This window comes from Phacochoerus africanus, chromosome 2 (assembly GCF_016906955.1).
Source record: "Phacochoerus africanus isolate WHEZ1 chromosome 2, ROS_Pafr_v1, whole genome shotgun sequence".
Taxonomy (NCBI): Eukaryota; Metazoa; Chordata; class Mammalia; order Artiodactyla; family Suidae; genus Phacochoerus; species Phacochoerus africanus.
This window is the reverse complement of record NC_062545.1, coordinates 50,375,688-50,391,410: the sequence shown is the minus strand read 5'-3', so window position 1 is coordinate 50,391,410 and position 15,723 is coordinate 50,375,688. Positions and strand designations below refer to the sequence as shown.

Here is a 15,723-nt window from a genome sequence, read left to right as displayed (position 1 = left end):
ATGGGGGAACTAGGAAGCATCTCCCCCACACTAAAGCTTTGAGATTGTCACGATGGCCTTAGCCCCTCAGTGGTGTGCAGTGGGCTTGACATTTCACAGATTCTCGGATGAAGTGATTAAACCCACATTCCATGTGCTTTCTTTCAGGGTATACCCGGAATTCCTGGTGCAAAGGGTGTTGCTGGTGAAAAGGTAAAAGATGAAAACTTTGTAGTGAATTGTTTTATTTCTAAATAATTAGTATATTTATCATTTTAAATATTTCCAACCCACCTTTTATTTTATAGTTGACCTTGAGAAATCAAAAGGGCCTTAAGACTTCAGAAACTAATCTCTTTTCCAGCTGCAGAAAGAGTACTTTGCAAAACTGTTGCTGATTAGGCTTCCTTCTTGAAATTGTCATTCTCTTCCAGTGTAAAACCAAAGTGTTCTTTACCACTGAAAATAAGATATTGTGATGCCATAGAAATTTTGTCAGTGAATATTAAGATGATTTAGCTTAAACTAAAAGATATTAGGCATTTTGTTGATGTAGTTATCAATTTTAAGTGCTTATAAAAACAGTAGTTGAAAGAAAAAAATCAGAGATAAAATACAGCTTTACTTTATTACTTACTTAATTAATTAACTTATTTATTTACGGCTGCACTGAGGCATGTGGAAGTTCCTGGCCAGGAATTGAATCTCAGCTGCAGTTGCAACCTACACCTCAGCTGTGGCAATGCTGAATCCTTAACCCACTGTGCTGCATTGGGAACACCAAGCTCTACTTTAGATAAAATAAACTGTGGATGATGTAGAAATTGGTCACTGTTAGATTATATTATATGGCTCTTCTCTGATGGTAGTGGACCCTACAATCTTGAGCAGAGAGGTTCCCTAATAAATGGACTGTGAGCGATTAATGGTGGAGATGGCATCACACACCTGTGCTTTCCCTGGAGTTTGCTGGCAGTATTTTCCCAACAGGAAAATCCTGTGTTTTCTCATGTTAACGTGATTCTTCGCAATTTTAAAAGTGTCAGCGTCAGATGAAATGGCTCAAAGAAGTATAGTGGAGGTGGAAATGGTAAAGAAAGACATATAATTCACATCATGAAGAAAGAGACATCCTCTCTTATTCTCGTCTGGCTAAAAACCTTCATTTTTTTTTTTTTGACATTTGACCTTTTTAACATTTTTGATAGCTTTATGATAGTTCTGGGAATGACAAAATAGTATCCCAAATCTAAAGAACTTTGATGTATCCACCAAGAAAGAGTATTTACATCCTCCCAAGTTCTCAGTATAAATAACATGAAATGAATGCTATTTAAGTGTAAGAAATACCCAATCTGGGTAAGACAACTTGATGATTAGGGTTATTTACTGTCTGAACTACTTTGAATATTGTATTTTTACCTTCAGGGTAACACAGGTGCTCCAGGGAAGCCTGGTCAATTGGGGAATTCAGGCAAACCGGTAAGATGCCATAAACTACCTTTGCACATCTTGTAACCTGTTGTAATCACTAAGTAAAGGATTAGAGAGTTTAATTATCTCTTTACCTGCCTTCCTCATAACAGGGCCAACAGGGGCCGCCAGGAGAGGTGGGACCTCGAGGCCCTCGAGGGCTTCCTGTGAGTACTCTCCTTCTGTAGCCCCCTTCCAAAGTACCTCCTTTCCACCCACCGTCCTCATTTCCTTCCTTCCATCCGTCCTTCCTTCCTCCATTCATTCATCCATGCTTGCCTTCTGATGTTTCAGCACATGTTAATCCAGGAATAGGAATGCTATTTAGATATACAACATGCTTTCCTCCCCCACAGAAAGCAGAAACAAAAATGAAGTATTGAAAAAAAGCATATGAACCTTTCTGTTCTCGTTCCATGTTGAAGGAAATCTCTTAGTGTGATTCAGAAAAACCCACTCTATTGAGATATAATTCATATACTATACAATTCACCCATTTAAATTATACAATCCATTGAGTTTTAATATATTTTCAGAATTATGCAAACATCACCAGTCAATTTTAAAACATTTTCATCACCTCAGAAACTCCAGATCCACTTGTGGATTCAACATTTTCCGCCAATCCTCTCAACCCTAGAAGACTGCTCACCCACTTTCTATCTCTATGTATTTGCCTATTCTGGAAATTTCACATAAAAGGAATCATGCAATATGTGGATTTTTAAATGACTGGCTTATCTCCCTTAACGTAGTGTTGCAAGTTTCTTCTATGTTGTGCTGTTTATCAGTATTTCATACCCTTTCATTGCCAAATAATATTCACTTGTATGGACAAACCATATTTATTCATCCATTCATCCACTGATTGGCATTTGGGTTGCTTCCACTTTTTGGCCATTATGAATAATGCTGCTGTGAACATTTTTCTACAATTTTCCACTTGTTTTATTTCGCTTGAGTACCTACCTAGGAGTGGAATTGCTGGGTCATGTGGTAAATTTACTTTAATCTTTTGAGAACCTGCCAGACTTCTTTTAGTGTGAGTTGGTAAATGTGTGTGTTTTGCAGCAAATATAGGTATGCATATCTTCTCACAAGATAGTTTAACCCTTAGAAAACTGATTCAGAAACTAAACATGATGCACTTTAACTTAAAAAAATTCTCTATGGTCTCATTTTAAGTTCTTATTTTAAAGTATATTGGGTACCAAAAAGAACTCCAAGTGAGAACACAGAAACATTTCCAGATAACACCCACCGTTATTTTTAAAAACACATTTCTTGAGCATGTTGAGTGAAGATTTTCGTGCTTCAGAAAAGTGAAATATTCCAGGTGTCTTGGGAAAAGAAAACGGAGTTTTTCCACTCCTCAAAGATATTTGTCAACCGACCTTTCCCAGGGGGTTTCCAGAAGTTTCTCAGCAGCCAGAGAAACTAGCCCTTGCTCTTCACGCCTCACTAATCCTTTTCTTCTCTTTTGCTGTAAGTTCCTTAATAATTTAATTTAATTTCTTAATAAAATGCTTTCCCTAAGTTGACTGTCACAGCAGCGAGGTCATAGCTACATGACATTTCTAAAACAGCACAGTTAACAGCATGAAAGAGGGGCGCTGAATACATCTCGTATTTACTTCATGGAGCAGAAATCTGAGTACAGTTGCAGCAGCCCCTGCCAATGACAGGACTGTACCATGAACACAATCGCCCGGGGTCGGGTGGAGTGAGCTTGGACCAGCCCCAGCTCCGTGCTAGGGGATGGAGACAGAAACTGACTTTAGCGCTGCGGAAGGAAATGGTGTGGGAGGAGGTGCTGTTTAGTTCCCTCGCTCGAGGCTAGGCGGATAGGAGGAAGTTATGCCAGTGCACCATTTTGAGCCTCTTCAGATTTTGATTTTTCAGTGTCTATGAGAACCCATTTTTTCCCCCCCTCAAAGCTTTGGTTGTCTTCTTAAATCGGGATGAATTGGCAGAGTGTCTGAACGTGTTGGAGATATATGTGGTGGTTCAGAGAGAGCATCCAAGAGAATAATAGAGCATTTTATTATGTTCTTCACATTTTCAGTGGTAGGATTTTGCACTTACTTCTTGGTTCTTTCCAGTTCCCTTGTTGAAAACCCTGACTTTTGTCATGAGGGTTGTAAATATAAAGCCTCTGAGTTGCATAGCCATTTCCCCACCAGCCTCCCTGGCCCATGTCTGAGAACACGATTTCTCCAGAGCTGTTGAAACATAAGAGATTTATCATTTATTTATCACACCTGTGGTTACCAAGTTAAGGTGAATTGCCTCCTGCAGCATGTATTTAGTTTAATCTATGTTTTTAGAAATGACTATTTATATCCTGATTGCTCATGTTCATCTTAGTTGCAAGTGAAATTCCAGAATTTAGAGGAAGAATATGCATGTTTTTAGAACATATAGGAATCATAAGAATGGCCATTAGAAAATCTTGCCCTAACACTTTTTTCATAGCTATTTTGTCATTGTGGTGAAAATGAGCCTTACCTTTTTGCACAGTGAGATGAATGCTATGGAAATACCTAAGCTTAGAATAGTCAAGGATTTATTGGATGGGAGTGAAATAAAAATGAGGACCCATGTACTCTCTGTCTGTGCGGTGACAGAATAGTAAATGCCCATGATTTCACCCCTCCTTTCCCGGTTCTATGTGTGCTGCTGTCATGGTTGTAGATGCTTGGCAGGGCGGTTGCCTAAACTGGGTACTGAACATAGCTATTACCCAGGCCCTGCCAGGGGTTGGGAAAGACTAATGAACTGAATAATAAGAGCTTATGAAAGACAGAGAAAAAAGATCCTGGCAAAGAAAATCTTTGTCTTTGGAAAGATAATTAATCTCTCCAAAAGTAAATGAAAGATTATACAATCCTTTATTTTAATTTAGCCCTTTGGTGTGTGGGAGAGAAATAAAGTATATTAATCATCTTTATCTTGGGTAAGATGGCATAATCGTTCATTTATTTAGAAATGAATACTTGAGGTTGTGTCAAGAACTTTGCTTTCCTTTTCTGATGCAATTAATATGTTTCTCACCAATGGTTATTAATTATTCTGTCAATTAAAGTCATGTTAGACAACTGACATTTAGGAGCTCAAGCATGATCCAGTTCAGAAATAATTTTAAAATGCAAACAGAGCAGATATACTGAAGCAAATCTGTCTTGAGCTTTGAAACCCTGGGCCAAATTAATGGGATAGAATCCAATCTTTATGTGTATAAATGGGTAGAATAATCTAAACAGTGGCTGGCTTTCACTGACTTAACATCTTTCACACATCCGTCCTCATGTAGCACTGCTTCTGGCTTCTAGGTGCTCATAAGGGTTAAGGACCAATACATCATTCAAACTCATGGACAGAATGCTTATACATAAATTTTGAAAAGCATTTAAGAGCATTTTATTTAAATCACCTATAAGTTATATGAAACGACTGCCATGAAATTATAGCTCCTAACTAGAGACTTGTAATTTGGCAGACATTTCTTAGTCCTTTAGAGCAATTGAAAATTCATAAGGCTTAAGGATCTCGGCCTTTTTTGTTCTATTCGTAGATGAGTGAATAGCATATGGATCATATCTGATAAGAAGCATTTATAAATATTAAGCATTAATATGAAGTTGTCATGTCATTTTAAAGTAAAACCAACTCAAGAGACTACCTGTGTTTTTTTTTATGTACATCATCCAGGAGTCATGATTATTCATCCAGCAGCCTCAGTGTTCAGTTTAGGTGTGAAACAAACTTTTATCAAAGTGCATAAAAGTGTATGAAGTTCTCAGGCAAAGAAATTGAAGTGTTCATGTATTTTCCCTTTCTCCAAGTGCTTAGAGTTTAAATAAAAATGAAATTAGTTCACAACATTAAATCAGAGTGTTGCTTTTGGTGCATCTACATTATAAATTGTACTTTCCAAAGCCTGTTTAATCTTTTATGACATGTTGAGAACAAGAACAAGTAGAACAAAGAATTTTTAATTTTAGAAACTTATTTTCTACAAACTATGTTTTTTTGAAGTTGCAGTAGTAATTTAAAGGCAACCATCTATGTCCTGTGTCTCTTTTCTCCTTCTTTCAAGGTTCAAGGTCATTTTCCTGATATTGCTTTAAAATGTATTGTAGATCTGCAATTTACTCTGTGTTTTAGATATTTATGTGGAATTCAAAATTTTAACATACCTATACCTCAAGAACACATACTAAATGAGAGGATAAAATGTACACAAATAAACACAGTCTAAGTTGGATGGTGATGTAGATGCTGAAAATTCCTAACTGCCACTTCCTAGAGATGTATCAGGATTTCTGTCAAATGGTCTGTATTCATAATGGACAGCATTAGAACATTCATGGGCGGAATGACATGGACTATAAAGGTTTCTGCCTCTAGTCAAAAATGAGAAATACTCTGATGACCTTTATATTTCAATAACCTAACTACGATGTTATTTTATTGACATAGTAATTAAACATTTACATTTTGGCAAACTGTCTGGTTGACCATCATGTTTGTGTTTCTAGGGCAGTAGAGGAGAAATAGGACCAGTAGGACCCCCAGGACCGCCAGGTAAACTGGTAAGTAATATTTCTAGTCTTTGGCGGTTTATTTGCTTCCTATAGAACACAAGACATTTTTAAAAAGAGCAAGGAGAGAAAAACAGTGTACAAAGGGTAATTTAATCATCCCTACTTGATTTCTACTCCTATGTGAATGTGTGAAAATGTAAATGTGAGATTTCAAATTAAATCTAGGAGACCCTCAGAAGGCATTTTAATCAGTGTGGTTTGTAGCATTTATTTTAAAACCGGGAGAGATATGAAGTGCTACATTTGGCCCCTGGTTGTTCTTGGAATTGGAGAGAACTGTGTGTGAATGCTGCCTTTTACTTCTGGAGGCAGTGCTTGTTTACACAGTGAGATGAAGTGGTGCCTCTGCAGGGACTCAGCTGAAGGAGCCCACTGTTGGGAAGGGGTGCAAACCCAGGAACCAAGGACCTCAGAGGTGGGGCGAAGGGAAGGGGACTGGCTCTCTTCTCCTGAGATGTGGGAGAGTGGCAAATTTGAGGAGCAGAGCTAAACCAACCACAGCACATTTATTTTAGACAGCAGTCAACACACCCAAGGTTGTGTCTCTGGCTTGTGTGCTTTCTGTGTCATAGTAACTGTGCTTCTGGGGACTCTGTGTTTGTCTTTCAGGGTTCTCTCGGCAGCCCTGGGCTCCCTGGCCTGCCTGGCCCCCCAGGACTTCCTGGAATGAAAGGTGACAGGGTAAGACATCTAGCTCTCAAAAAAGTTCCTTATTTGGAAGATTGACTTCTATTCTGTTGCAAAACCAAGCTCACTTGTGGCCCAGTGATGGATTTTTCTTGAAATTATTATAGAGCGCTATCGAAAAAGAGAGCTGCAGCTACTGAGAGTTGAGATTAAGAAACAAAAATTGAGCTCTCTTGAGACTTGGTTAAGGATCTGACATTATCACTGCAGGGCTCAAGTCACTTCTGTGGCACAGGTTTGATCCCTGGCCCAGGCACTTCTGCATGCTGCAGGTGCATCAAAAAAAAAAAAAAAAAAAAAAAGGAGAGAAACACAAATATTTATTGTGGTAATTTACCAGAAGGAAAAAAAATAAAAGCTGAAAAAGAAAAAATTTTAGCTGTAATCACACTTCTTATTTAGTCATAAATTTCTATTCTTACTAGTCATGTTTTACATGAATGTGATCAGAGAACATGTTAAGTTTCCAGTGATTTTGTATAATTGTCAGTTTGTCCAGGTCTTACCTGCCTCTTGCTAGGTGGTGAGGATAGGGGGATGTTCTCTTTTTTTTTTTTTTGTCTTTTTGCTATTGCTTTGGGCCGCTTCTGCGGCATATGGAGGTTCCCAGGCTAGTGGTCTAATCGGAGCTGTAGCCACCGGCCTACGCCAGAGCCACAGCAGCACGGGATCTGAGCCACGTCTGCAACCTACACCACAGCTCACGGCAACGCCGGATCGTTAAGCCACTGAGCAAGGGCAGGGACCGAACCCACAACCTCATGGTTCCTAGTCGGATTTGTTAACCACTGCGCCACAACGGGAACTCCGGGATTTTCTCTTCTACACATTATTCGTACTTGTTCCTATTCACCAGCTCAATAAAGGGAATTGGTTTATTTGAAATTAAATAGTTAAAATTTCAAAATACTGAAAAAGTACTATATTGTGTTCATTACAGGGTGTAGTTGGTGAACCTGGTCCAAAGGGTGAACAGGTAGGTGCCATCATTTGAATCTGAAATGTTAATATGTTTCACCAGCAGGGGGCACTGGCTCATCTGTGGGTATGAGTAAAATGTGTCCGCCAACCCATTTTTCTCAAAGTGCTTCATAATGAACAGGATTTAATTTGGCTGTAGCCTTATCTACTACTTTAATAAGCTGGAGCTAATGATGGCTCTGCCTTCAAGAAAACACACTGTCTTTCCCTTGAAAAGAATGGTCCTGTCTCATTCTTATTCACCAAATTGGTTTGCTTCAGTCTGTTGGAGCTTTCTGTAAGCTGCATCATGATTTTTTTTTCCTTTTCCCAGACCTTTGCAAATAAACTATGCAAATGCATTGGAGTTAGCCTTGCCCTGGGTTTTTTTTCCCCCAACTGTAAGAGCCTTTTTAAAGTATTACCTAATTATACAATTCTTGGATATAGTCAGGAATCCTTAACTTTAGCAGAAACTCAGTCTCACCTCTGATTTTTCTCTGGGCTGGACAAGCCTCACCTCTGGCTTTTCTCTGGCCTGGACAAGCCCTCCACAGATAGACTGGAAAGCCATTGAGAGCATTTTTTATTTCTGCATGTTCTTAGGTGCAGTGTGGGGACTTATGAATGCTTATCAATGTTGACTGATTAAAATTGGGCCAAGGGATGAAGTATTTTTAAAATGTGACTTTTAATCTTAATTTTTAGGGTGTCTCTGGTGAAGAGGGTGAAGCAGGAGAAAGGGGTGAACTCGTAAGACATCTTTTTTTTTTTTTTTTCTGGCTATTGATAGAGCCTCACTGAACTCTGCTATCCTTGCTGATTGCTTTAGAGTCTAAGATGTTTCTACATTAGCTAACAAACGACCCCCCAGAATTGCAGCCAAGATCAAGTAAAACAGGGGGAAACACCCCAACCTTGATAGACTTAAGCGTTTGGAGGACAAAGTATTCCCTTTAGAGGGCACATTTTCCCATGGCTTTCTATCTAGACTTTCAAGGTGATTCTTACATGACTGTGGAAAGTCTTTGAATAGTGCCTATCATGGAAACAAAATTAAGGTTTTATTATAGTTAGAAAGTTGTGACTCACCAGTGTGGCTGTGGGCATTCTCTCAAGTCTAAAAATCCTGCAAAGAAGTGGCTTCCGACTCCAGAGGAGGCTGCTGCTAATTTTCAGGAGTCAGTGAGAAGGAGAACAAGTTATTGCTCCCACCACCCTTGCTAGGCCTACTGGCTCATCCTTACTAATGCAACCTAGTTGGGAACTTGAGTCTGGTCCTTTGTGGTGGGAGTGACAGAGTTCTCATAAAATAGTTTCAGAGAGCTTTTAGGACAGGAGAAAATTCTGGTCGGAGAAAATTCTGGTCACTTTGTTTTATTCAGATTTTTAGGATTTAGAGTTAAGATAAATGTAACTTTTCAATTAGGCAAAGCTTCCTATTAAGTAAATTAAAGATGATTTCAATCTTATTTCCTGTTAAAACTGTTCATTTCATAAGCTAAGTGTATATTTTAAATCATTCTGTTTTGCAGTGGAGATGCACAGATGTGCTAAAAATGACCTGAATTCATACAACTAGTGGTGGGAGATAGTCAAGTTTTTTTTTAAAGCATAAAAGAATGAACATTACGTTTGATAAAAACTTTTGGGGATGAGTTGAAAAATATTGTTGGAGTTTCAAACATGAAGTCATCTGGTTCAAATATCTATTATGTTTGATAAGAGCATGCTAGTTTAGTATCTTTTAACTTACACATTTTAATTCTCGACACCTAGCTTTTAGATCTGGATGGAGCCTTAAAGAGCTCTGATTCAACCCTGTTATTTACTAGACAATTTAGCCAAAGTCTGGGCAGTTAGACCTCACACCAGGTCGTGAAGTTAAGGAGCAGAACTGGGGCCAGAATCCAAATTTTAAATTTAGTATTTTTATGGTGCCAGGGTTCTTCTGTTTATGGTTTTCTATAGACCTCGGCAGCACAATCATCTTTTAAATGTTTTTAGTAAACTATCAAATGTGAATACATTGTTCTAATATAATTTTGTTTTATTGACTCAGGGAGATATAGGATTACCTGGCCCAAAAGGATCTGTAAGTATAAAAAACAGTAATGGTATAAGAAAATAAAAATGTCAAAAACTATAGAAAATGCAATGCTCTGCTTTATGAAATCATGCTATAAACTTCAATTCTAAAAGGACTTATCTTTAAGGAAATTAATGTCTAAATGTGTTCTTTAAGTAGTGGATTAGCCCAAAGTGGGGTGGTGTTATTCATAACAGTGTAAATGGATCTACCTTTTGACCTAACTATTCTAAAGAAATTTTTTTGTTCATATTATAAGTGGCTAACTATGTATATGCCATAATTTCTTCCACAAATGGGTCATTTTACAAGAACTGACCTGTGCTTTGCGGTGATGAGAGCATAACTGAATTTCATTGTCAGTCTTATCATTGCCAATATTTCAGTAGTTTTCTTAATCTCCTGTGTGTTCTAGTTGGAAAAGTAACATTTTGGCATGATGTGAAAGAAAATACAGATAATTATTAAAGTGAGAAAATGTTCATTTCAATCAATCAGTTTATCATTTTTCAGAAACTAAACTGATATCCTTAGAGATTGGATGTTTTCAGAATCACAGAATCAATTAATAGCAAACCTAGAAGGATTTGTTGATATGAAAGGACTGTACATTTTTAAAATATAAAATTTAAGATAACATAAGGAGAAAGGATGAAGCTCAGACTTCAATCTCAAGGCCCCTGTCACCAGTTTCCATGAATCTCCAAGCCCTCCCTGTTTCTGGGCTCCTCTCAAGCTCATCATTTTATCCATCATGTAGGTCCATCATATTATCCTCTTGCCAGGCAATGTCCTCTAGATAAAAAGATAAAGCCCACTATTTATGCCTTCTCTGCCTAAAACCTTTCAAGAATAACATTTTATAGAATAAAATCAGACTCTTAGCCAAGTGTATATAAAGCCTTTGATGAAGCAGTCCCTGCCTCACAGCCTCCTTTCTGACCTCTCTGGAACGTCATCTGTTTGTAGTTCTTTTTACTTGGCATATGTTGTGTGGTGCCTGGTGGTGTTCTCCTAGCCTGGGGCACTCTTACTCTTCCCTTAGAATAGTACCTCCTCCATAAATGTTTAGCCTCATCTTCAACCCAACTTTCTCCAGATGGACCCAGGCTGACTTGATTTCAGCACCCTGCCCCGGCCTCTTCCCACAGCACCAAGATGGAAATTAATACATCGTTATTACTTTTCCTGTCTACATACTACGTCTAAACACCATGCGACAGTCTCAAGCTTCAGATAACATCTTTATGCTTGAAACTCTTTGACAGAAATGGTTTAGGGTAAACCTTAATAGAATTTGGTAGAGGAAATTCTACTTCACTGTCTAGACAGAATCAGCAATGTTCACTGATAAGAATTCAGGTTGTGTATATATAAAAGTGATGAACAGTACAGGTGTCAAAATTAGTTCATGTCATTTAAATTTGGATGTAATACTAGGAATCAGCTCTTGATTTATCACTTCCCTTCCTACCCGTCTTTTCTGACACTATCCAAGTAATACCATAATATTGAAGTATCCCAGAACCAGGGGAGCTAGTTACTAACAGAAAGATTCTTGCTTTCCTCCATGATTTCGGCACAGACAACCTGGTGAGTGGGTGAGGTCTGTATTCCAGTTTTGACTTCAGTGTACCCCCTCTTCTACTGAGGAATTCGTTCCCTTAGGATGTCCTGGCCATGCTGGCCCTTGATTTCATCATCAAAAATGTCCCATCTCTTGTTCTAGCAGTATTTTAGACATTGCCAGCAAGGTAATACACTCTGATTTAGTCTCCTTTGTTTTCTTCCAGTTCTTTAGTGCATCTTGAATTCATTTTTGCTTCTCCTCCAGGCTTTTTTTAGAAGTTTGCTGTGGTTTTGCATTCTAGTCACCTGACAATTCCCCAGCAGCCATCCTTCCATCCCACACCCTTAGCAATCCCTGTTGACTTTGACTTTCAGGAAATCTTTTAAGCCAAAATTTCTTCATAGAAGCAATTTTGACAAATTGACTTTGAATGTCATTTTTTAAAATAGAGACGGAAAAAGCATACTCCCTGAGCTTTATTTAGATGTGTCTAGAGAAAGCCTTGCTTCATCACCTTTTTTCTTTTAGTTTAAAACATTTGAGTGTTTGAGCAAGTTGGCTTTCTCTAGAAAAATGTTGCATATGAAAAAGAAGCAGGATTGAGTTGCTTTATGAACATTCATATCTTGAACAGTAATATTCCCTCCATGCCTCCTGTCTTTTTATCTTCTCATTCTTATGCTGTAAACAACAGTTCGCTGTAACTACGTTGCCAGAAATTCTACCAGAAGTAGTTTAACAAAAAATAAATGAATTTAGTGTCTTAAAGCAGTTTTTGTAGATGAGGGCTTTAAAAATGCCATTTAGTGGTCTGCTTTCAGAAGAAAAATCTAATTGGTATATGCTTTTGTGCTAAGGAAATAATTGGTTTATTTTTTAACATCTTTAATATTTAGATTTTTATCTTCCTCAATCTTATATAAATTATTGACTCACTCTTATTGTTCTGGTATTTTAAATGCATTAATTTTAAACCTAGCATTTTGAATGCATTTGATTTCATTTTAGTATTTTCTAATTCCTGGATCCATCTGACTTCCAGTTCTCCAAAGAATGTTAAGAACATAATTTATGTTCTTGGAAAATCTTTATGCTTTCTTTATTAGTCGTAACAATGCAAAACGTGTATTGTGAACTCAGTGGTCTTTTCGTGGCCAGAAAAGGTTAACATGTTTTACTGAAAACTACCATGGCTTAAAGTATGAAGAAAGTGATTTTAAAACGTATTACCCCAGTCAACATTTTGAAATAATAACTGTACCAAAAAGACAGATCTTCAAAAAGTTTACTTGAGCTGGAATGCTAAGAGATTGGAGCAGTGTTGTGTACTTACCTTGTGTGTTTACCTTGGGGATTTGTAACCTCTGAGCAAACACCTCTTAGGAGATAGGATGTAAGTAAACCCACAATTTCATGTAAGTGTATTAATATGAGACGGACACATTCCTTATGTTTAGCCTGGATGTACAGCGTGCCCTTCTGTTTTAGGTAGGTAACCCTGGGGAGCCTGGCTTGAGGGGACCTGAAGGAAGCCGGGGGCTTCCTGGAGTGGAAGGACCTCGAGGACCACCTGGCCCGCGAGGCGTGCAGGGAGAACAGGGCGCCACTGGCCTGCCGGGGATTGAAGGTCCTCCAGTGAGTACTGGAGTTTCCCTTTAGAAGCTCCATCCCACAGCATGGGGGGTGGGGTGGGATGGGGTTGGGCAGGACCTGACCTCAGCTCCTCAGCATCGGGCAAGTTATGTAAATCCAGCCATCTGGCTCCTTGCCCAGCCTGTCAGTTTACCATTTAACAATGTCCTCTTTCTGGCTCCTTGTACAAACTGGCTTTTGTCTTTTCTGTCCCAGGGTAGAGCACCAACTGATCAGCACATTAAGCAGGTTTGCATGAGAGTCATGCAAGGTAAGTAAATCAGAATGGCTTGATTTTTGCATGCTTTAAAGGTGGGCAACTTTGAATAATATTAATTTCAATTTTGTTTCATCCAATTTGTTGCCATTTGTAATAGCTTATAGCTTTGAGGAAAAATATCACCTCTCTGGGTCAACCTGGATTTTTTTTTTTTTTTTGGCCCATGGGATTAATTTACAAGAAAGTACATATATAAACACAGGCATGCACAGACACACATACACAGACCCACACATGTTTTTTTATCCTTTGGAAAACAAATTCTCGGAGTCTTTCTCCTCTTAATGTTCTATCACTTAGTGTGTACTTGGCCCTGACCTAGGCACTTTCTGTAGGTTGTATGAGGAGAAATTGGCAGTCTTCTGCCCATAAGAAGCATAAGGCCATTATTTCTATTTATAGCAAGTATGTAGAAACCAATAACTAGAATTTTACCGAGATGGTGATATATTTTTGCATTTCTTAGCCTTTATCTAATTTCATCTGTAACTATGGCAATTGCTCTTTATTCTCTTATTCTGATTGGAACCAATACTGTCATGAGGAAACACTCATCTTTTGTGTGTTCATGAGAGAGGACAGTTTGTCTAGTAGATTCATAGACCTTTCCCGAGTAAAATTGTCACTTCTGTATTTGAAAACCAGTATTGCAGACGTTTTTTCTTGAAAGGATATTTCCATTTTAAATATTATATGTTGCAAAAATTATGACTTTATACCAACTCTTACTTAAATAAGGCCAACTCTGGATACTCATATTTGAACAATTTTAAAATCTTAGTGAGAAATGTGTTCCTAATTCATATTCTCCTTCACACCCTAAAGCTTTTAAAAATATTGCCTTAGAATATTTCCCTTAGAGTATTTTAATGGGGAAGTTTTCTTGTTCTCCATGGTTTTAGAGGATGATGCTTAATCTATTCAGTGGTTTCTGATAAAGCCTACCCAGTTATTAATTTTTAAGACAGTATGACCATTTCTAGGGATTAAGCTCTCTTTAATGTCTGGTGTCTCTTCCAGGCATGAAACAACTTTGAGAAGGAGAATTGATAGGAAGTCATGAATGCTCAGGATGTCATATTGCTTAATATCTTCAAGCTAGCCTTGGTCCCAAATGGCATCTTAGTACTAATTCTGAATAACGTCCTTGGCTTCTATAAAGCTTCTAGGTATCAGCTTCTACCTGTGTAGAGAAGCACATTTTTTCTCCCACCCTGGGTTTTCAGGTAACCAGCCAGGTTCAGGTGACAAACTCATCTCTTTGGAACACTGCTCAGCCCAAGCCCTGAAGTTTAAGGACCTTTATCCCCACCCCCTTATCTTAGAGCCGCAGAACCAGCTCCATACAGGGAGGGCTGAATTAAGCAGCACCACTGAAGCCTCCTGGCAGAAAGCCCCTGGAAAAATGATCCAGCTATATCCTCTTCTCACCACCAGTTTGGAATCTCTGGTGACTCTTTTAGAAAAAAGGCACTTGGAATAGCTCTCTTTTCATTTGAATCACTTTTGTGTTTCTGACTTCCTTGGGCTGTTTTGTTTATTATCTTTTAGAGCATTTTGCTGCGATGGCTGCTAGCCTCAAGCGTCCGGAATCAGGAGCCTCTGGCCTCCCTGGGCGTCCTGGTCCCCCTGGCCCCCCAGGACCCCCTGGAGAGAATGGTTTCCCAGGCCAGATGGGACTTCGTGGCCTTCCAGGCATGAAAGGGCCCCCTGGGGCTCTTGGTTTGAGGGGACCTAAAGGTAAGGCAAACTGGCCTTTTTTAGATACATTCACATGTCCTACCAAGCTCCATATACCTCTGAGACAGGAAGATTATCATCCTCTTTTGCAGTGGCAACAGAAAAGATTAGAAAACTATTGTTTGATATTTTCTTGACCTTGGTGTTGTGACAACAGTGGACCAAATACAAGAATTAAGTTCCCTTGAGTTTTTATTTTTTGGTCTTGTCTGAGACACGTGGAAGTGCCCAGCCCAGGGATCAAAATCCCTGCCACAGCAGCCAGAGCCACGGCAGTGACAACCCTACTTCCTTAACCTGCAGAGCCACCAGGGAACTCCCAAGGTCCTTTGACTTTTAGTACTGATCTTTCCCACTCTGCCTTAATCATAGTTCAAAATAAATTTTATAGGATCTGGTAAAGGATCATTCAGTTTTGTTTTTTTTTTTTTTGAGACCCTAAAATCATTATAAAGCTCTTCTAAAATGGCAACCGGCTTTAGAATGCTTGATTCTGTTGCTTAAATGAACACAAATTTGTTAGCAGGACATCATAAAAATCACATCATGAGCTTTCCTCTTCTTTTTTTTTTTTCCTTTTCTTTTAAAGAGTGACATTGGATATTACTTTTGATGGATTTTTTTTTTTCAGCTCTGAGATATGTTCTAACTTTATTCCTTATTTAGCATAAGAGAGTATGAGAGAGTTTGTTTCTTCTTTAGTTAA

General features: G+C 38.5%; 1 protein-coding gene across 3 annotated transcripts in view; it reads left to right on the top strand.

Moving 5' to 3' along the window:
- The window catches only part of COL9A1 (collagen type IX alpha 1 chain), a 94,106-nt gene that overhangs the window by 57,546 nt on the left and 20,837 nt on the right, over positions 1-15,723 (top strand). For all 3 annotated transcript variants that reach the window (XM_047760117.1, XM_047760137.1, XM_047760126.1), the window contains 11 exons: positions 148-192; positions 1,408-1,461; positions 1,566-1,619; positions 5,994-6,047; positions 6,669-6,740; positions 7,687-7,722; positions 8,415-8,459; positions 9,769-9,801; positions 12,854-13,000; positions 13,214-13,268; positions 14,829-15,017. In XM_047760117.1, the coding sequence (XP_047616073.1) occupies positions 148-192; positions 1,408-1,461; positions 1,566-1,619; positions 5,994-6,047; positions 6,669-6,740; positions 7,687-7,722; positions 8,415-8,459; positions 9,769-9,801; positions 12,854-13,000; positions 13,214-13,268; positions 14,829-15,017 (784 nt within the window). The remainder of the gene's footprint in view (positions 1-147; positions 193-1,407; positions 1,462-1,565; positions 1,620-5,993; positions 6,048-6,668; positions 6,741-7,686; positions 7,723-8,414; positions 8,460-9,768; positions 9,802-12,853; positions 13,001-13,213; positions 13,269-14,828; positions 15,018-15,723) is intronic.